The 22,737-nt window shown below is 40.4% G+C and overlaps 2 protein-coding genes across 5 annotated transcripts in view; both read left to right on the forward strand.

Moving 5' to 3' along the window:
- MAMDC2 (MAM domain containing 2) overlaps window positions 1-12,867 on the forward strand; it is a 56,485-nt gene extending 43,618 nt beyond the window's left edge. For 2 of the 3 annotated variants that reach the window (XM_065662265.1, XM_065662263.1), the window contains 5 exons: window positions 5,317-5,410; window positions 7,107-7,259; window positions 10,096-10,355; window positions 11,476-11,560; window positions 11,886-12,867. In XM_065662265.1, the coding sequence (XP_065518337.1) occupies window positions 5,317-5,410; window positions 7,107-7,259; window positions 10,096-10,355; window positions 11,476-11,560; window positions 11,886-11,947 (654 nt within the window). In that variant the 3' untranslated portion in view covers window positions 11,948-12,867. Of the gene's footprint in view, window positions 1-5,316; window positions 5,411-7,106; window positions 7,260-10,095; window positions 10,356-11,475; window positions 11,561-11,885 lie in introns of those variants that run through there. The other variant, XM_065662264.1, reaches the window with a different exon arrangement.
- Window positions 12,868-17,777: 4,910 nt separating this feature from the next.
- Window positions 17,778-22,737, forward strand: part of SMC5 (structural maintenance of chromosomes 5) — a 42,386-nt gene continuing 37,426 nt past the window's right edge. Inside the window, exons 1-3 of one of the 2 annotated variants that reach the window (XR_010608589.1) lie at window positions 17,778-18,008; window positions 19,890-20,031; window positions 21,494-21,546. Coding sequence is in view for 1 of the 2 variants with exons in the window: in XM_065661581.1 (XP_065517653.1) it covers window positions 17,833-18,008; window positions 19,890-20,031; window positions 21,494-21,546 (371 nt within the window). In the remaining variant the exon portion in view is untranslated. The remainder of the gene's footprint in view (window positions 18,009-19,889; window positions 20,032-21,493; window positions 21,547-22,737) is intronic. The other variant, XM_065661581.1, reaches the window with a different exon arrangement.

Raw genomic sequence — 22,737 nt, forward strand, 5'->3', positions numbered from 1 at the left:
TTTTTTTCCTCCTCATTCTCCTTGAGTTCATCTGTTTGTTTTCACTTGTCTTCTGTAGCTAATCTTAGTTGCAGTTGTGAGAAAGCAAACTCAAGTGACTGAATGTTGCACTTCAATATTTACATGTTTTAAAGCAAACAAAAAGGAGGACTTTTTCAGGAATGGCTAAGCACTGAAATCCTTTGCTGTGGGATGCTGTGGAGGCCAATAGCATTTATGCATTTAAAAAGGGATTAGGTAAATTCGTGGAAAATGGACCTCACAGTGACTGTAAACACAGTGGTAATGAATGACCTCCAGTTCAAGTTCTTCAGCTCTCTGGGGGGCTGAACACAAAACAACTCTTGTACTGTTTTCCCTAAATATCCGTTATCACCCCTGCACCTTCCTAGGGCTTGATATGAGGGTTTTCAGACCTTTGTTCTCATATCGTCACTGTGATGATGCTCAATATTAAATCCTATAATTATCCGAGCATTTCTCTTTTTCTACTGAGAAATTTGTCTCTCCTGCTTGTCCACCAAAGTCATAGGTGAGTAACTAAAGCAATCTTGAACATAGGATGAAGTCCTAGATCCCTGTAATCAAGTCACTAGTACAAAGGACACAGTTATCCAGTCTGGGACCAAGTAGAGAAGAGCCGACATCCTAGTCTTCATCTCCTCCTCCTCTGGAAAACCCTCACTTGTTTCAAATAAAGGAGTATTTTGGTACTGTTCTGGTGAAACCCCTGATCAGTCATTCCACGATAAGGTATGCAACCTAAATAGGCTGAAATTACCTGCAATTTTGTAGTGTGGCTCTTCTGCCCTTTCTTCTCTCACCTCTAAACCAAGAAACTTGTTAAAGAACAGCCACCAGAAATGCCTGTTTAAAATAGGAACACTGGGGTCAGTAATAGTAGGATTAGTGCTTGCAAAATGTGAATCCCATTCTCTGTGGTGTTTGACATGATTATGGAAACAACATACTAAAAACCATAAAAATTATTCAGGCTAGAAAGTGCTGTCTAAGTGGCTTGCATTTTCACAGTACCTAAGCAAGGAGATATCTTGCATGCAATATTTATTACATACCTCCTTTTGGTATCTGTGATACATAACTGACATGTCCTTTTTTTCTCCATTCTGGGTACTTAATATTGTAATATTACAATGCCACATCATCTGACAAGGCTCCTCAGTCTAAAGGCAAGAATCTTCCCCTCTTATAAAAAGAGCCAAGGAAACTGTTTCACTGAAAAGAGGATAGAGCCCATAATAGCAGATATCTGGAAATCCAGGAGAGGCCTGTGGGACAGCTGAGAATACCATTTCTGTGCAGGCAATATTCTCTACTAGACAGTGCAATATAGTGAACACAGGTGTAGCATTAAAAGCCTCTAGCCCTAGGTTGTTCTGTTGATGTTTTTCTTTCATTGTTTGTTTCTGTAACTCATCTATTTGCCCTTGGACAGGAAAGATTTTTAAAAATATTTGTTTAAATGTCACAAGCTTATTACCAGTATTAGACAATTATTTATGTAGAAGCTTTCATAATCCATTATTTTCCTGCAGAAGCTTATTGTATTTACATGGCAAGAAATTGAACTTGCATGGTGAATGCCATTTTAAATTAATTCATTTTTAAAAGACAGATGGTTGCAGACATTCTAATTTTAGCATAATAGCTTACTTGCATTCTTGATAAATGAGATTCTGACTGTTCAAGACAAAGAAAAACAAGCCATTTATAATCTGTTTTAATTAAGCTTGCTAAAAGTAATTCGGGTTACACTGATAACGTTTATATTGAACAGCCCTGGGACAATCACAATGGTTCTCCCATTCTCCTGTGCTGGCTTACACCCTTCTACAGCTGTGTACTAGTGTGACTGACTGGAAAGTCAGGCTTGCTGCTTTGCGAGAACATCTTGACTGCTTCTTTGTGTCATGTCACACTTTTGTTTCTAGTGCTTGAATTAGTTTTGGATTTCATAATACTGAGCTTTTTGTCATTGTATGGAAGTTACAATAGTTGATTCTCACAAAAACCCACCTCAGACTCCACTGTAACTGCCTTTCTCCCTTAAGAAATTGATCATAAATATGTGTATAAGCGACAGACTGAGTTTTGGGTCTACTCTAATATAAAGTATGTAGCTTAGGTAAATTACTTTGCTGCAGAGGCAGAGCTTGCTCTTAAGTCACCAGATTTGGCTGCTGCAGCAGTTTTTCTTCTGTTTGTCTGCTCTGGCTCTCTAATTGAGCAAGAGCTACACTCTCTGGGATAAACAAGTAGGAAAGAAAATACGCAGAACCCATAGAGGTCTAGGGGCATCTTCTTTTATCCTGTTCTCAATCCAGCTCCTTTTAGAAGCTTCCCCATTAGTCCTTCCTTACACTGGAGTTACCATACTGCATGTCCTAATCTTTCTTCTCCTCCAAAAGAAGGTAAAAGTTATATGCATATGTTTTAACTCACATCTTCTTGTAGAGATGCAGAGTGGTCAGGATAAGTCCTTTCTACCTCACTCAGTGCCTGCAGCACAACTCAGCAACATGCCACAGGAAAAGTGAAAATCTGCTTGCTCTACCAGCTGTTCTCATCTAGCATTGCTCATTTCTGATACAATACAGAATAAACAATGAGAACTGATTATTGATACTTTGAGGCTACACGGCAGGAACATTAATTGAGTACTGGAAAATAAACACACCAGCTTCCAGGAACCAGGGCAATGATTTGGAAGGAAACTAATGCCCTGGCTGTGTCCTGTTACTGGAACAAAAAGAGGCATGACAAGAAAGTGTGTTTTATTTTTCAGTAACATAGGCAACAACTGACCTTTGATAATGTTTTTAATTTAGCCTCCAAGATAGCATGCAAGTCCAGGAGTTACCTAGTTTGAAACAATTAGTATGTTGTTCATCTGTCATGGTTTATGAACAAAGTGTGAGCTGAGCACAAAGATCCCCCTATTCTCTTCTCCAAGGCATGAGATAACTTCTTAAAAATTTACTTTGGAAGAACTGACCTAGGAAATATCTTAATTCAGACCAAGAACAAATGTAAAGCTTCATGAGATTAGTCCTATCAAGACTGTAGAAAGGATTCAGAGATCTGACGCAGGGTGAAAATGAGCAGCTGAGTAAATCCAGATAGACACAATTTTGGTAGGTAAAGTTCAAATAGTCAAAAATGTCTCTTTATGAAAAAAGAAAAAAAAAAAAAGGAAAAAAAAAAGGACAAAAGAAGAGTGACCTGTAAATAAAAATATCTTCTACCTCATTACCTAAAATTAATCAAGAATATAACAACAGAGTAAGCCAAGGGGACAATGAACAATTTCAGTCCATTTGCTATAGCTAATACTGGAAACCACATTCCCAAGCAAAGCTCCCCCACCCCTTTGCAATTATAAAGTCTGCTCGTGGCAGCATGTCACTAAACATCACAAAAAGCAAGTGGAGAATTAGTAACACCAAAGCTACAGATGACAAAGCTGTACAAGTTTACAAGTGTCACTGAAATCAATCAATCCTTTGATTGTACAAAAGCTACTGGGTTAATAGCCTTTGAGAGACCAGCAGTTACTGTGGCAGTGCTTTTGAAATGGAGGGCTTTCTGCAGATCCAGTGGGTAATTATGTACCTTGTATGGAACAAATTATTGCAATTTAAGAATAAAGAGCTTGATCCTGCTCCCAGTGATGTCAATAGGAAAACATCACTTAAAACATGAATCCACAGTGTGGAAATGTTGTTTCACAAATGAGGACTGACTGATCTCATCCTTTCATGTGTGGTTTTCTGAAGATTCTTGGGTTTAGGACTATAATATGTCTTTAGTTTATTACAAATGTTCACCAGAATGCTTTCATTAAAAGCCTAGTGAATGATGTCTACCCAATGTCTGCATTTATTGTATCTTAATTCCAAGAGATGCCACCATTTTTAATAGGATTTAGGCCACTATACACTCAGCAGTTCTGCATGCTGTGCAGGAGCACTCCTCAAAGTCCTGTAACACTTTACAAGACGTATAATCACTATTACCGGGATTGGTAGCACTGAATGGAAAATGGTTTTAAAAATTGCTCCATCCTGGGTAGCATGATCTGTACATGCCTCAAAGGTTTAAGTGTAGTTATGTCCCAGGCTATTTCCTAAGCAGATGGGTAAATAAATACTACGCAGCAAAGCAGTCTTGCAAAATCAGGAATAATGACCACATTGAAGGTGTTACCAAGCCTGTTAAAAGAGGACATGTTATGAATATGACTTGACTTTATAATGACATGAATGACTTTATAACCTTTTTGTGTCCACATGAAACTGTATATTTGTCATCCAACAGCATTTAACCTCAAATACATAACTGAGGTGTTTATGGTTATTCCAGAATACTAAAATGTTAGAAGTCTTACAGTCTCCAGTCATTAGCTCAGACCTCATCACAAAGGAATTGTTTTGGAAAGCTCCTCCCAAATTATGGTCATAACTTTAAGGGTCAGACAGATGGTTTGCAGTGGTTAGGCAAAGAAAACTGCCAGCAGTGTTTTCACAAAACAAACCTTATTGTGTCTTCTGCAATTTGAACAGACTTTGGTCAACCGTGGGAGAAGGGCAGATGGGAATCTTACAGTCTCTTTAGATTTTATTTTGTCATCTCATGGATGATGTATTTTTCGTGACAGAATTAATGTGTAGACAAATAAAACATCTTGGACACTATTTTTAATCTTCACAAACCCAGATAAACACTGTGAATGATGCTTAGCATTTCCACCCTCCTGCTTTATGATATGGCCTTGTGTCATTTATGAATAATCCCAATTTATGCAGTAATTTCATCTCTATTGTTCTTTGGTTTTTTGCCATGGCCATTTCTTCTGGCCATTGCTTTGCATTACTCTTTCAGATGTATTTTTCCATGAATAAAACCTCCTAGTTGTAAGGGTAAGATAGCCGAGGACATTTTAGCTGTTCATGTTGGTTGTGCGGGGGCAAAAAACTGCAACAATCTCAGTGAATCATGTTTTGTCATACACTGAAAAACACACACTCCCCTAATAAAATATTAAGTACATATGGACATATATAATTTGCTTATAGAAGTGAGAAAACACTTTCTATTGAATGAAAGCACACATCTAAATCCCACTGGATTTGAAATTTCAGTCATTGCCTGTATTAGTATGTGCCAAAATAAAGTGGGCTCAGAATTTCTGTTCTGTAGATATCAAAATTATTAGCACATTTGAAAGAATCTAAGATTTCAGACTCTTAATGCCAGCTTTTGTTAGATACCTGAAACTTCCTTCATGTATTGCAGGTTGTTTTTGTCAGTTGGTGTAAAAGCTTCTGGGACTGTGGACTTGTGGCCCTGGATGATGTATCATTGAGCCTGGGAAGCTGCCAGGCTGCTGGTAAGACCATGTATAAAGACCATGTATATTTGTCATCCAACAGCTGCTACCCTTTTTATTAAGAGTTCAGCACATACCTTCATTTTCCAAGCCTGTCCTACAGCTGCCTTCATCCCATTGTGGTTTCTTTTCCAAAAAGTATTGCATAAACCCTATTTTTGCAGTAGCAAAGACCAGTTTTTGTTCATAGGCGTGCCACCTAAATCCTAATCAGCATCATGTAACTGACTCTGGTGCAGAGTATATAGATGAGCATCCTTTGGGGCACTACAATATAAACCAAAACAAGCAAACAAACAAAAAAAAAACAAACAACAAAAAACCAAAACCAATAGTCCAACTGAGGGGAAAGGAGTTTTCAGATGGCTTTTAGGAAACCAGGAATGGACCCAAAAGAAATATTTTCAAAACAGTGTCATTCTTTTTAGTACAGAAGTACAGTTATGCAAGGCCAATACATAGTCCCTTATCTGAACTGCAGTTCTCTAATGAGGACAGATGAGTCTAAGTCTCCTTTTTGTAGTGGGAGGAACTGAATGTTTTTGAGCAGGACTTCATCCTCTGAAATGCACAGGCTAACCTCTCTGAACCCACCCAAACTCCCTCTTCTGGGGCTCTTTGAGGTTTGACAATGCAACGATTGTATTCTAATTTGGAAACCATTCTCATGAGACAGGCATCAATCTATAATTCCGTTCTTCTTCAGAATAAAGCCATGCCTTTGAAATGGTGATGAGGGCATGCCATTTATATTCCCATGTAATAATAACCTTCTAATGACCTCTTTTGACTGTATTTCATGCATTCAGGCATCTAACCATTACAGAACAGAGAGAAATCACATGTACAAAACAAGGTGCTGTTTTTCTGAAGTATTTCCAATAGCAGTCTGTTACCTTTCTGTAATTACTAAGTAATTTGAAAAGGATCCAAAGATGCAGACCTGATACTTGGATGTACAGTCATACTGGATCTTGTCACTGATGGCAGCAAAAAAATGTCCCAACAATGCCCCATGAGGGCATACATGAAGTTATCAAGGCTTTCTTCTTTGCAAAAGGTGAAAGCAGCTCAGTGTCTGCTCTTGAACTACAGATTGAGATCACAGTAGAAGAGCTGACAGAAGCTTCCTGGCAAGCACCCGAATTGTCAAGTCACTCTCTTCTGCATAATCTAATAGAATTAAAGCAATGAAAATAATCTAGTAATTGCAGCTCTGTGGTCTGTTGTATGTGGTATTTGAATCTGGTGCCATGGCAACATAGGAGAGCTAAATGTGGTGTTTGATTTAGATAAAAACTCCAGTCTTTGACAAGACTCATTTAAAATGTGTGTTACACACACTGGAGCTCATTAAACCGCTTGGGGTGCCACAATAGTGAAGAAAACTACACTGGTATAGCCAATTGCGGAATAAGAGTTACAATGAGGTAATAAACTCTATGTTTTACAGAATACTAGTACATGCTAGCGAGCCAGACTCGGGTACACGTTTCCCCAGACCTGTGAACAAGATGAAATTAAATTTCATAAATCAGTTTGAGGCTAGCTTTTTTAAGCTTGTGACTACTGGAAATATTGCTAGGTAGATATGAGTGATTTCAGCAGCTGCGTGAATGCAATACATTACCGGTACAATTTCTCCATGTATCTGTCTCATACATTTGCAGTTTTAAACAATGTCTTCTCCTTATAGATCTACTGCTGCCCAGTCCTGGAGAGTGTAATTTTGAAAAAGATGAGTGTGTGTTTACCCAGAAGAAGAGAGGTCGTGGGAGCTGGCACAGGAGGAGGGGTCCAACTCCCACTTCTTACACTGGACCAAAAGGAGACCACACTACTGGGGTAGGTGAGTTAAGCCCCACATTGAACCTTCAGAACAGAGATTGGTAGTTAGCAAAAATTCTTTGAAATTATAACCTAGAACACAAAGTTTTTACTGTTCTGTTTAGAACAGTTATTAATGAAATGAAGTAAATCCATTTCTTAGAGACATGTGGGTGATTTTTAGAATGGGATATTTAACCTGAATTATCTGCAAGCCAACTGGATAATTCAGACTTCATGTTTTAAAGTAGCCCTTTCCTTTGCAAGAAAAAAAGACAGGATGACTTTCTAGACCCTGCAGAAATGCCTGCTTCCAAATCCCTAGTTTATATGTGAATATTTAGTGAATATTTAGTAAATAGTCACTAAAACTAAAAGGCAAACAAGTGGTTGGGACCTCTTCTACCTGAACACCTTGCTGTTCAGACTTAGAAGGAAACATGAATAAGAAGTCCCATAGACTCTTTGTCTTGCAAATCTGCTCCATAACCTCACCTGTGTAATTTAAGGTATTTAGGCAAGTGGGGCCCCTATTAGCATGAGCGAGCACACAGAAAACTACAGCAGAATTGCCCCCATATTTGAGGAAGTACTGATGACTTTTGGTAGTGATGAACTGCACTGGGTGCTTGTGTTCCTCCAGAGCAGGACCTCAGTAACAACTCCACTTACTTCAGCATAATGGGGGAAATATAACCCCCATTTTCAAGAAGGGGAAAATGGATGTTCCAGGGAACTACAGAGCAGTCAGTCTCACCTCTGTGCCTGGCAAAATCTTGGAGCACATTCTCCTGGAAGGCATGCTAAGGCACATGAAAAACAACAAGGTGCTTGGTGACAGCCAGCATGGCTTCACTAAGGGAAAATCCTGCCTGACCAATTTGGTGGCCTTCTGTGATGAGGCTACGGAACTGATGGACAGGGGTAGAGCAGTTGATGTTATCGACTTGGTCTTGTGCAAAGTGCTTGATACTGTCCTGCATGACATCCTTGTCTTTAAATTGGGGAGACATCAAGTTGATAGGTGGACCACTCGGTGGATAAAGAACTGGCTGGATGGCCTCACACAAAGAGTTGTGGTCAATGGCTCAATGTCCGGCTGGAGACCAGTAATGAGTGGTGTCCCTCAGGGATCGGTGTTGGGACCGGTCTTGTTTAACATCTTTGTCAGTGACATGGACAGTGGGATTGAGTGCGCCCTCAGCAAGTTTGCTGATGATGCCAAGCTGTGTGGTTCGGTTGATATACTGGAGGGAAGGGATGCCATCCAGAGGGACCTTGACACGCTTGTGAGGTGGGGCTGATGCCAAACTTATGAAGTTCAACCATGACAACTGCAAGGTCCTACACCTGGGTTGGAGCAATCCCAGGCACAGCTACAGGTTGGGCAAAGAAGAGATGCAGAGCAGCCCTGCAGAGAAGGACCTGGGTGTGTTGGTCGATGAGAAACATGAGCTGGCTTCAGTGTGTGCTTGCAGCCGAGAAGGCTGAGTCTTGGGCTGCATCAAAAAGGAGCGTGACCAGCAGGTTGAAGGAGGTGATCCTGCCCCTCTACTCTGCTCTCCTGAGACCTCACCTGGAGTATTGTGTGCAGTTCTGGTGTCCTCAACATAAAAAGGACATGGAACTGCTGGAACAAGTCCAGAGGAGGGCCACGAGGATGATCAGGGGACTGGAGCACCTCCCGTATGAAGACAGGCTGAGGAAGTTGGGGCTGTTCAGCCTGGAGAAGAGAAGGCTGCATGGAGACCTCATAGCAGCCTTCCAGTATCTGAAGGAGGCCTACAAGAATGCTGGGGAGGGACTGTTCATTAGGGACTGTAGTGACAGGACAAGAGGTAATGGGTTAAACCTTAAACAGGGCAAGTTTAGATTGGATATAAGGAGGAAATTCTTTCCTGTAAGGTTGGTGAGGCACTGGAATGGGTTGCCCAGGGAAGTTGTGAATGCTCCATCCCTGGCGGTGCTCAAGGCCAGGTTGGACGAAGCCTTGGGTGAGATGGTTTAGTGTGAGGTGTTCCTGCCCATGGTAGGGGGGTTGGAACTAGGTGATCCTAAACTCCTTTCCTACCCTAACTATTCTGTGATTCTATGATGACGGATGCAACTGTCCTAAGGCTTGTGAACTTTAAATGCTTACATAAGTTTAAAAAGGCTCTGGGGCCTTTGCATTGGCCCTCTTTCACAGTGGTTAGCATTCATTCAATAAGTTATAAAGTCAGTTGCAGACAAGCTGGTTTATTCACAGTAGCTATCTATCCAGTCTGTTAAAATTTTAGCCAGATTACAAAAGCAGTTGGCCTGCCTAAAAGGCTCACCAAAAGCTATTATTATTCTGTCTATTGTGATTGAGTATAAACCATGTTAAGCATTATCAGGCATAGTTATTTCAGCTGTGCGTATGAAGTTTCACTCTACGAAAGCTCAATTCAAGTTACTCTGGAAAACTAGTTTGGTTTTAGCTAACAAAATAACAAATGCTCCTAGTTAACAATGTAACAAAAGTTTATCTTGTTTCTGATATCTTTATCTAAAAAGATGGCTTTGTGCACATTCAACGAAATCTCCGTTTCCCATCTCCTGGTAAAATTTCTGTAACAGCTGCATGCTGCAGATTGTATGGCCAAAATTCTACATGTGGAATTGAGAATGCATATGGGAATGTTTCTCTCTGGCTTGAAGTATCACATCACCAGCAAACTATGTTCTTCCATTGTTAATTCTAAATAATACTGACTCTGGCATAAAAATCTTTATCAAAATAGTTTCAATAATAGTTTTTTACACACTGAGCATGTTTAGCATAGCTGATAGAATGTATTCTACTTTGCTAATATTTGCTTGTGTATCTTTTTAAGGATATTATATGTACATAGAGGCATCCGACATGGTCTATGGACAGAGAGCATACCTAGTTTCAAGATCACTAAGAGGAGTCTCTGGAAAACAGTGCTTGACATTTTTCTATAATATGTATGGAGCTGGGACTGGATTATTAAGTGTTTATCTAAAAAAGGAAGGTGACGAAGATGAGATTCCTTTGTGGAGGAGGACAGGAGAACAAAGCATCTCGTGGCTAAGGGGACTGATAGAATATGAAAGTGACAGGAATTACCAGGTAAGAAAAAGGACCCAACCCCACCCAACCCAACCCACAAAACAAAACCAAACAAACAAAAAACAGTCAAAACAGACTATTGAACTGAACTATGTGCTAAAATCCAAGTTCCGGATTGTATTAAGAAAAAAAAAAAGTTAAATGTAGATAGCATTGAATGGACACCTGAACAAGCTGAAGTAACATGTAACTTGTTACAAATGAAGGTAGGGAAGGAATTATTGAAGACATTAATAGGCTTCAAGTATGAAAATAGTTCATTAATTAAAAAAAAAAAAAACAGATATTTAAATGCTGTTTTCCCATTATTTCTTGTCAGCAGTAATATTTTTTTTATTTATATCACTTGCAGAATTTCTTTTCCTTCAGCTGTCTAAAGTCCTGTCTAGATCTGACATAACCACTACACTGTGACAAAATGGCTGCTTCTCGCAGGACGGTCTTTCTGAGGTGGCACCAAAGACAAGTGATGTTACCAAGCCAGAGCTCTGCCTTTGGTTTCAACAGTGCTATCATTTCAGTATTGCCAGAGACAAAGCTTGTTTCAGTTTCTCTGTCAAAGAGGAAGCTGAAATTACTGCCCTGATCATTAACCAAAGATGTTGTCTGTGTTTTTTTGATCGCTTTGCCTTGAGAGTCTGGAAATTAATTTGGAAACAAACAATAAAATCAAAACAAACAAAACCAACAACAAACCCCACACATATGACAAAAAGAAGCCTTTTATTGGAAAACAAGTTTAGCTTCGTCAGTAAGACCACAACAATATTGTCATGCTTTTTCTCCCCTCCAAGTTTTGCTTACATACAGACCACACACAGATACACATTTGGGCTGAAAAGCAAGACAGAAATGCCATGTCACTAGAGAAAAATTATGAGTGGTCTATAACACACAGCCATTTCCTAACAACTTGTGCGAACAGATTTGCTTCCTTGAGCACAGCACACACCCAAATTCTCTGACCAGGGCAATCAGTCCACTGGTGCAGCATAGAGGTTTCCTTCCAAGAAGCAGGTTTTCCAGACACACTTGATCATTGAACAGACTGCTTAGGTACTACTTTTTTAGTCCTCCCTCTCCTGTGGAATTCATGAAAAGCTGTGTTTTACCTTTACAGATTATTTTTGAGGCTATCCGTGGTGTGTCAATGAGAAGTGACACTGCTATTGATGATATTCTGTTCCAGGCAGGACCCTGTTTAGGTAAGTTTAAACAGTTTGTTTATCTTGGGAGACGCCCAGCAATTCACAGTGCATCTTGTAATTAGAGAAGTGATACTTCTTCCCTTGAACCCCCGTGAATGGATCTGAATTTAGTATTGTGCTGCTGGATTAGTGCAGAATTTTTATTTTCTAATAAGATGAGAGACAATCCTCAGAATCTGCACTAGTGGAGATGTTGTAGACTTCAAAAAACGTATGGCAGTCTCACTTAAATACAGCACGGTAACTACATTCTGTCTTATGCATTCTTATGTATGATAAAAATACAAATAATTACAGTATTTTCCCCTTCTTTGTATTCTAGAAGTGGAAGAAATTCAATTCTCATCAGGCTATCCTGACAGCTTAAATGAAATTGAGTATTAAATACAGTCTGCTGAAAGGAATGAAGTGCACAGAAGATCCATATGTAAGAAACTGCACAAATTGCTTATTTTAAAACATGTTTTAAGCAAATACTGGACTGGTTTGAGTATGCACCAATGTATAAGAAGAACACAGAGCACTTATGTTCCTCGCCTTTGAAATGAAATTACTGACTCAGGGCTTCTTAGACTGTTGGGGGATTTTTTTTATATTTTTTTCTCTTTTGCATGAGTTTTGCATCAGTTATTACATAAACGCTTCCCAATTTGCACAGATCATTCATTTTAATGCACCTTTTTAAAAACAAACAAACAAACAACCCACCTTTCAGGTATATAAGTAAAAAGAGAAAAGAAAAGGTGCACAACTAATCCAATATTGTGTCATCTTAAATCTGCATTCAGTGAATGTTTTGTGTTGGGTATAGAATGGATTTTTGTTAAGGAAATTATAAATATTTTGAAATAAGAAAGAAAATAGTATTACCTACTAGCAATAGCCTACAGGTTAAGTGCAATTACTCATGACGACAAATCTCTCTGGGAAACTCTTAACATTCTGCTAGCAATTTTTTGTGGTTTTGTATTCTTTAACAAATATATTTGTCTTCCTTACCAATAACAAACTCACTTTTAGAGTTCCAGTAGAATTCAGTGATTTGAACAGTAATTTTGAATTATATGAAATGAAACCCTTTGAAGCCATGCTTTCTGGCACACAAGTCTTGTTGTTTGTTTTTTTTTTTAGTTGTACGCTCACAGCGAATGTACTTACACTTTACCCAACCACAGATGCCTTGCATTGTATTAGTAGGAAACTGAATTCACACAACTTACTAATTTTTAAAATTTGATCTGTTTGTGTGCAAGGTTTTGTTTTGAAATTATAACTTCCTAATAAAAATGTAATTTTGAAAATGATCTTATTGCTCTGCTATAGACTTTATAGTTATCAATACAGTGAGAAAAAACTGAATCTAACAGCCTGAATTCACTATTTTGAATATGTGTGGGTCACATCACCTAAGACTTCTGGCAGAAAGCAATCTGATCTGCTACAGGAAGTTCTGGTATTAAGCCATTGAAACAATTCTTACAATCACCAAATTCAAGTTATTGCCACAAAATGCGAGTTCTGAGCAGTGGGATTAGCCTTTTCTTCTTTCAGAACAAAGCATAAGTTTTTCCAAACAGCCTGTAAGGATGAACAGCACCCAGTACAATCTAGCTCCTTGCATCTGCAGTAAGTTTTCATGTTGGTGACACAAACAGTTGAAGAGATTGTTAAATTGAATACATTCGGTATTAATGTGTTTATTTGACCACACAGATTGAAGCAGTTTATTATTTCCTAAAGACTGAGGAAGAGCCAAAAGGAACTGACATCTTAACTACCTATCCTAGCTACTTACAGTCCCCATTGGCAGCTGATTATGAACACATCACTTTTGCCATTATTCTGAAAATGAAAACAACCAGAAACAATGAACTGTTTCTTAAGAATCAGTGTTGTTCTGTAAAGCATATACCTTTAGTATCAACATTCAGATCAAATTATTTAAGCAGAAAATAAGTGAAAATGAAGTGGTTAAAATCATCAGGCTTGCTGGTTTTCCATACTTCTGATGGGACTTTTCTGTAAACAAAATGAAGCACAAAGTATAACTACTGGATTCCTGTCTCTAACAATTTATGCAGCTCTGCTTCATGCCATCCAAGTAATCAGATTTAGGCTGACAAGAATAAGAACATGAGCAAAGTACTCTATCCGGCTCTCCATTGAGTGTCCTCTAGAAACCTCACTGATAAGATGATTTCGTTGGTATCACCGAGGGTGATGAAGCACTGTCCTGGCTGCAAAAAAAGCCTAAATTCTTCCTTCAGTAGGGAACAACAGCAACTTTCCACACATTTCTGCTGCAGGCACTAAAGAATAGATGGAAAATTTCCAAGATTACTTCAAATTACTTCAGTGCCTGCTGAATATCAGTCTATAGAATAGGAAATTCAGAGACTAGTGAAAGAATGGCTGCAAAACATCTGAAAACTAAGGAAGGTGCATTTACATCTACCCCCTATCAAACTTCAGTTTCATGCTGAGGTAGAAAACATTCCTTCAGCTCCGCCTAAATAGGAAACTCCCCATGCAACTGATTTCTGCCCTGGATCCATTTATATTTATTCTCTGATCCCTTCTTACTGCAGCAGTAGACATACAGGGACCAGAGCAGGGCAAAGAACAGTCCCGAGGTGTGCTATAATAGGCCTGTTTTCTGTCTGAAAATGTCTTTAAAAGCTACTGGGGAACCTACAAGTAACTGCTTTGATTCAAAAGCAGCTGCAACATCTCAGACACTAACAGGTTTGTATGTGATGGCTCTAAATGTAGCTTTGTGCAGAGTGGAACTGAGTTTGTCTGAGACAGAGAAAAAGCCCTTTTACTGCCCTCTTGTTTAATCCTGTCTTTATTATTTAAATATCTTCCATTGGTTATTTTTTTTTTCCACTATCCTTATTAGTTATCAAAAAGAGGGCCCAATTTATATCTTAGTTACGCCAAAGAAAACACAAAATAACACAAAATATAACTGTTATTCTAGCTTTACACTGATGTAAATGAAACCATATTCTGGCTGATCACAGAAAAATAAACCTACCATAAATCCAACTCCACAGGAAGTCATGAAGCTTCACTAGAACAGCTGAAGCTGAGCACTAAAAGACCTAGCATTTTATTTACCTGGATCTGAACACAGCTTACAAGTATGACTGCCCACACTTCAAGAGACCCACTGCTCCATTTGGAGCACCGTGTGAGGTAAAAGGCTCAAGAAAACACGCTTTTCCTGAAACATGACACACTGAGTCAAAAATGTGCTACCCTTCATATTTTTTGAAAAAGAGAAAACATCAGTCTTGTCCTGCCCCAAAAAACCCACAAGGTGTCAGATGTCAAATTTGTTTAACATTTCCTTTGGAAAAACATTCCAATTTGTGATATGAAGTTTCTCAGTTGCTTGAGCATAAATGAATGAATAAACTTTCAATACTCCATTACATTACTTTGCTCGATATTCATCTTCTTGCTGTTTTCTTCTCATACTTCCTCTGTTGTTTTCCTGTGCACCTCCCTCACCTTTCTATTTTTCCCACCTGCATATGGTTTTCCTAAACATAAGCATTTTGCTCTCTTAGCCATGTTCTGCTATGTTCCTTTGCTCACTGCTAAATACTGTAATTACATTTCACTGCTCTTACATTCTGTATTGGCTTTTACATCCTCCATTTTTTCAAGAACTCCTCTGGGTCTAAGCACTGCCTACTTGGCAGCCTCTGGCATCTCCTTTTTCCAGCTCTCACTGGCACCCATACCCATCAGATCCTGGAAAATGCTCCCTGACAAGTTCTAGTGAAAACAAATCTCTTCAGCAGTCTTTAGTAGGAGTATCTTGAAATGGTTCCTCAATCTACCGCCTCTTTCTCTTTTGGCTGGAAGTCACTGTTTCTAAGTCCAACTCTGCCCTTTTGGTCTGCAAGCTTGAGACATAACTGGTTTAGGAGACTATATTAACTAAGTGAAATATTACCTACTCATAAATCAGCTAATATTTTAACTAGCTAGACACACTGTCATGGTTTAAGCCCAGCTGGTAACACAGAACCATGTAGCTGCTCACTCACTCTCCCTTTTTACCCCCTCCTACCCTCAGCAGGATGGAGAGGAGAATCGAAAGAACGCAAAACCCACAGGTTTAGATAAGAACAGTCCAATAACTAAAGTATAATACAAAACTACTACTAGTAGTAATAATAAGGGAAATAATAAGTGAAGAGAATATAAAACTAAAAAGGGAAGGAACATCCCCCGTCCCAAACCAACAATAAGCACAAGTGATGCACAATACAATTGCTCACCACCCACTGACCAACACCCAGCCTGACCTGAGCAGCAATTTGGTTCTTCTGGGTTATTCCCCACAGTTTATATACTGGGCATGACATGCTGTGGTATGGAATACCCCTTTTGCTAATTTCAGTCAGATGTCCTGTCTCTGCCTCCTCCCGGCTTCATGTGCTCCTCCTCACTGGCAGAGCATGAGGCCGTATTTGAAGTGTTTCTACAAAGAGGATGGAGACTCCCTTTTTACAAGGAGTCACATGGAGAAGACAAGGGGTAATGGGCACAAGTTACTCCTGGGAGATTCTCATTTGACACAAGATGAAAATTTTTCACAATGAGAACAAACAGCTGTTCCAATAATCTTATAGAATCATAGAATCATAGAATAGTTACGGTTGGAAAGGACCTCAAGATCATCTAGTTCCAACCCCTCACACAGGGACACCTCACACTAAACCATCCCACACAAGGCTTCATCCAACCTGGCCTTAAACACCACCAGGGATGGAGCACTCACAGCCTCCCTGGGCAACCGATTCCAGTGCCTCACCGCCCTAACAGGAAAGAATTTCCTCCTTATATCCAATTTAAACTTCCCCTGTTTAATTCCCACAGAAGTGCTGAACTCCTCAGCACTGGACACATTTAAGATTCAGCTGGATAGGGTGCTGGGACATCTAGTCTAGGTCATGCTTTGCCAAGAAAGGTTGGATCAAATAGCCCTTTAGGTCCTTTTCTCATGGTATTCTACAACTCTATGATTTGCAGGATATTATAGACACAGTTCCTTAGTTACAGGTAGCATGGCAATTGTCTGCCAAGTATCTGGTTGATATTGGAAAAACACTGTTTTCCTTGTAAAATTACTAGGACAAAAAACAAATGCACTCTAGTTATGTGTTGATTCCTTTACCTAGTTCCACTTAAGCACAAGCAGTTTCTTGTCTTTGCTTTAGCAGTAGTAATCAGCCTCCATATCCCTCATAGAAGATTTAGTTAGTTACAAGGTCTTGTACTTCATCAGGAACTCTTGGTCTGGGAGAAAAAGTAAAGCATGTGGGAAAGGTAAGACATCTTCAGGAGTCTGAGTACCACTGGCGATTGCCCAGCTGTCAAGGTGCCAAAATCTCACACACAAGCATTCCTCTAGGATCTAAAGGACCTGTCCTTCGTGCGTACTTTCTGAAGGAACAGATACTTTTCCTACTGTTTCGTTAAAAACGAAGAAAAAACAAACAGACTCAGACAGGTGCTGGAATACGAGAACGAGGAGAGTTCGCTTGCCCGGAGCCCGCGCGGGCCCCGTGAAGGACAGGGCGGGTACCCACACCTGCAGCACCGGCCGCCCGACTTCTCGGCTATGCTGCCACCTCGTGGGAAGGCCGCTGCACCACTCCCCCCACGGGGCCCGCCGCCAGCCGCCGCGGAAAGGCCGCTACCGGACAGCGCTAGCCAAGAGGCCGGGCCGCCAGCACCCTCCCGCTCCAGCCTCGGGCCTCCGAGCAGCAAGCTAAAGGCGGGCTCCGGTGCCGGTCGCTCCTCTTCTGAGGGACAGCACCTTTCCGGCACAGTCTCTCCGCTCCACGGCACCTTAACGCAAACGGTCCGGAAGACGCCGTCCTCCCTCCCCAGTACCCAGGACGTACGGCCGGCGAAGCAAGGGAGAATGCCTCCCTCCGGCCGGGACGGGCCCGGGCCCAGGCCCAGGCCCAGGCCCAGGCCCGTTAGGCCGTGCGATGCCTCAGCGTAGGCACAGCGCGTCGTTACTGCTGCTGCTGCGGCCGCCGCCGCGAACCCCAGGGCCTGAAACCTACGGCAACACCCCAACCTTGTCTCAGGGCCTCCATATTACCCACCCCTCCCCCTCCAGCCAATGGGCAGGAGGATGGCGCGCTGCAAGCCAATAAAAAGCTCCACTAGGGCTCAGTCCCTCTCTCTCAGCCAATGAGCGCTGTCTTCACCTGCCCGCCGTTTCTTGCCTGCTAATGAGAGCGGGGCGCGGTGTCGCGACCGGAGCGGGGAAAATGGCGGTTCCGGAGAAACGGAATCAGGATGCCTGTCATCTTGGCGCCAGCGGTAGCCAGGAGACCGCGGGGAACGCTAAGGAGTGCCACCGCTTCGTCGAGGGCTCCATCGTCAGGATCTTCATGGAGAACTTCCTGTGAGTGTGCGGCGGGCGACTTTCCCTCCTGGGTGGCGGCGGCCGAGCGGCAGCCATTGGCCCCAGCGCGCGTGCGAGCGCTGGGTTACGGACTTCAGCCGTCCCAGACGTCGGTGGCTAGTTTGGGCGACCTCGGCTTCTCTGCCCGCTCCTCCGCCCCGCTGTAAAGCGGGTGCGGGGCCCGGGAGCTGACGGTTAAGAGAGCAGGGCCAGACCTGGCGGGGCAGCAGAGCAGCGCCCTCGCTGCCGCCGGTTTCTGCCGTGGCACGGAGCAGAGGTCACCCTCGGTCAGCTGCGGGGCTTGATGAGGCCTTAGGTACCGAGGAGAGTAGGGGCTGGAGGAGGGAATGAGCGAAACGTGTGTTCCCGGGAAGGTGATGCCTTGCTCAGAGCTGTCTGGATTGCTGGTCCCTTATAGGCTTTTAGTGCAGTGTTGCCGCTGCGGGGGTTCGTTTCCCGCTGTTGGTCGTATCGGCCATTCTTCCCCGAAGGTGTTTTTCCCCGAAGGAGTCCTGGGAACCATTAGAATAAAACGTGGTTTTACTTTTTGCGTGTCCTTTCTTCAGCTTCAGTGTAGTAAGAATACCGTTCTATTTGGAGCGATTATACTTCTTAGTAGAAGCCTTCAGGTCCTTTTCTTACGGCTGGTGTGCTGACAGAATCATTAAATTATAGAGTGTTTTGGGTTGGTAAGGACCTTGAAAATGATTTAACTCCAACCCTCCTGCCTCGGGGAGGGACACTTCATACTTGATCAGTTTGCTCAAAGCCCTGTCCAACCTGGCCTGAAGGGCTTAGAGGGATGGCGCCATACAGCATAACAATGTAACTTAACATGTAACTTCCAGGCATGGGGCATAAATAGCTCCATGTCAGCCTTCAAAGCAGTTCTCAGTAGGGTAGTTAACAGGTCGTGTTACAGATGGCAAATGAAGCTTCAAACATTGTAGTTTGCGCCTCGGCATTAAGGGTTCAAACACCTTCTCTTCCAGAAGTACCTGGATTATGTTACCGTCTCAGCCATTAACTACTTTTTCTTCTTTGGGGTTAGTGTCTCATTTTGTCTCTGTGTTTGGTCCAGTGCAGGAACACAATGGAATGATGGAGGTCGCTATAAATTCAGGCTGTTACTGTCCTACAAACATTAATAGTTTGAGTTTGTGCGCTGGGGCTTGCTGTCTTCTTGTAGTTGCAGTACACAGTGTGTGTTGCAGTACGCAGTGTGTGCACACAATGAAAGATGTCTAATATAATTTTAAAAAAGTCACTGATAAAAGGCTATTTTTTTAGGTTCCTGTAACTCAAGAAAGCTATTGCACGATGTATCAAGATGGAGTTCCACAGGATTCTTGCGGAGCTTAAGACTCAAGTACATTGTATAGGCTAGATGAGTGGAATCTCCTTCTGTGACTGCAGTGCAGCAGGCAGCTGGAATTAGATGTAACAGACTTGACTGAATTCATTAATTTTCAATTTTTTTTTTTTTTACTTAACATGTAAAATAACATGATGTCCTAGTGAAATCAATAGAAATTATCATTATGTGGCTGAGTTTCATCCTTCATAATAATTCATTTTGAAGAGAGGTGTTGTAAGTCCTCTGTTTTGTAGGAATGTATTCCACAGTGTTTCATTGTAACATTAGTTTTCACTCTGGGATTTTATTACAAAACAGTATTCTATAAAATTATCTGTCAAATATGTTTAATATAATTATAAAGTGTTTTTAAGCAAGCAGATGTTTTGGGGGTTTATTTTGTGTAGGTTGTTGCTGTTGTATTTTTTTGTTGTTGATGGAGGTTGTTGGTTTTTATTTTGTTTGTTTTTCTTTTTAAAGTAACATAGTGTTTGTAATGCTCAAGAAATTATTGTGCTTTCCAGAACATATGACACCTGTGAAGTACATCCAGGACCCAATCTGAACTTGATTGTAGGGGCTAACGGAACAGGAAAGTCAAGCATTGTTTGTGCCATCTGTCTGGGACTGGCTGGAAAGCCTTCTTTCATAGGGCGAGCTGATAAGGTAGCTATGAATTTATGTACTTTTCATGTTTAATCTGAATTTCATTAAGAGTCTTCTCCAGCAGAGGAGGCGGGAAAAGACTGCCTTCCTTCATTTGCTTTATTTTTATAAAAAGTAAGATGTTTATAAAGATGTTTAAACTGCATAAACCTGGTCCAGAGAGGTTTGGGAAGGCTTTTCCAAAGGGGTTTTGTCTTACTTAACTGCTTGTTCTCTTGACTGAATTATTAAGTGGAAACACCAAAATTGTACTGGGGCCTGAGTAAACTGGAGGTTGTATTTGAAGATGTCTTAAGCACCCACAGTTGGGTGTGAAAAAGCCACCTAATGCATAAATGACATTTTATCCAAAATACTAACTAAAGGAGGAATAATTAAACAAAAAATAAAAGTCTATATTAAATTTCCAAGTAAATAGAACCTGTAGAAATAACGTATTCTTAACTTGTCTTAGTGTTTATCTCAAATCACGAAGCTGCTGATCTTTGATTTAAATGGAAGTTGGATTGTTTTGAGTTGTTCTACTATTATTTTAATTTTTTTTTATTTTTTATTTTTTTGCTCCCAAGAGATCATGTGTTGACATTACAGTAGGAAGCTTGTGTTTGTCAATTTTGTAAGTTTTGTTTCTTGCTTTCTTGGCTGTTCTGGTTGGATGTAATGTATTTCAGTAGATCACCCTTCCAGTATCTGAAGGGGGCCTATAGGGATGCTGGGGAGGGACTCTTCATCAGGGACTGTAGTGACAGGACAAGGGGTAACGGGTTAAAACTTAAACAGGGGAAGTTTAAATTGGATATAAGGAGGAAATTCTTTCCTGTGAGGGTGGTGAGACACTGGAATCGGTTGCCCAGGGAGGCTGTGAGTGCTCCATCCCTGGCGGTGTTCAAGGCCAGGTTAGATGAAGCCTTGTGTGGAATGGTTTAGTGTGAGGTGTACCTGCCCATGGCAGGGGGGTTGGAACTAGATGATCTTGAGGTCCTTTCCAACCCTAACTATTCTATGATTCTATAATTCTATCTTTGGATCACCAAATCTGGGTACCTGAATATCTCTGCATATTTTGGATACAGCTTAGTTTTGAGCAAATGTAGATATGGAAATTGACTGTATGGCAGCACTGTGTATTGGCATTTTTATTGTCTTTTCATATTTATATATTTTTAAACTATTAGAATGGGCAGTTCTATTAATACGGATATTTGGCAATTTCTTTTATTTGTATTCCTTTGTTCCTTGAATTCATAAGAACTTCTTCTCCGTGGATCTGCTGATTACAATTTGTTCAATTTTAGAGGTTGAAATAGATAAGAAATTGTTAACCTGTGAGGAAGATTTTATTTGTAAATTTTCAGTAAAATATCTACTACAGCAACTCAGTTATACAAATACGTATTTTTGTAAGAGATTACTTTGTAATACAGTTACTTTGCAATAATAACTTCTGTAATTAACTTTGTAGGTTGGTCTCTTTGTAAAGCAGGGATGCTTGAAAGGTGTAGTAGAAATTGAACTGTAAGTAGTAAAATTGTATTTCCTCATGTATTTTTAATGAGATTATTTCCTCACATAGGCATTCACAAAGTTGTGGAAAAGAACCTGGTGTTCAGAGGTCTGTGTTTAAGTTGGTGATTTACTTTTTTATGCAGACTTCAGTATTTTAGGGTTAAATAGTTGTCACACAATAAATAAGCAGTGATGACTGGTCTTAATTTTACTTTCTAAAGCATTTTACCATGTCTTGATGTACAAAGACTATATCTAAAGATGAACCTATGTGGTGTGTTTAGCTTTTGCTTACATTTAATATTTGGGTGATTCAGATGATATAGTGGTTAGAAATTACATTTGAAGAGGAAAAACACGACAAAGTCTGAATTTTAAAAACAAATGTTCTGCCTTTTGTATACTGTTACTGCTGGTATGTGGGACTCCTCTGAATTCTTACTGAAAACATCACATACTGAAATAAAAGAAAAATTCCTTAATTTGATAAAATAAGTGAGTATGGCTTTTTAGGTCTTTTGAAGGAAGTCTGGAATATTAAAATAAGGTAGTAAGCACTAATGAGGAAATAATCATAGAGTCTTCAAGAAGCAGGCTCGTATCCCTGTGGTACTTATTGCAAACACTGGAAGCTGTTGAATTACTTCTACTTTGACTGCTGTCCTTAAGTCTCCCAAGGTACATGGCTGCCAAACTGTTACAGGTCCTTATCCTCCATCTTTAACAATATGCTGATTGAACAGGCACTAGATGATTTCTAAATCAAAGTAGTGGCCAAAATTCTCCAGAGTTGGCTGTCTCACTGCTTATTTGTTGTTCATGTATCTTAACCAGACTGAATTTTTGAAGGTAACTGTTGAGCTAGAGAATTAAGTGTACAACTGATGCATGTTTGCTGTTCTTTAAAAGCAGAAAATGAAAACAAATTAGTATTTTTTCATACTGTATGATACTACTTTTATTCTCAAATGGAGGCTGTTCTGTGGAGGATATCTGGAGGATATAGTTCTGTGCACTAATATGTAAATGTCTAGCATCAGTATGCACCTCCTGCATCCCAATTTTAAAACTTCCTAAATGTCATATAGAAAAAAATACACTCTTACATAAGCTATCCACATCTGTAACAGTGGCTCATACATTCAGCAGGAGTATGTAATTTATATAAATAACTTCCTCTGAGTTAAGATGTGCAGATAC

Source organism: Lathamus discolor, chromosome Z (genome assembly GCF_037157495.1).
Source record: "Lathamus discolor isolate bLatDis1 chromosome Z, bLatDis1.hap1, whole genome shotgun sequence".
Classification (NCBI taxonomy): Eukaryota; Metazoa; Chordata; class Aves; order Psittaciformes; family Psittacidae; genus Lathamus; species Lathamus discolor.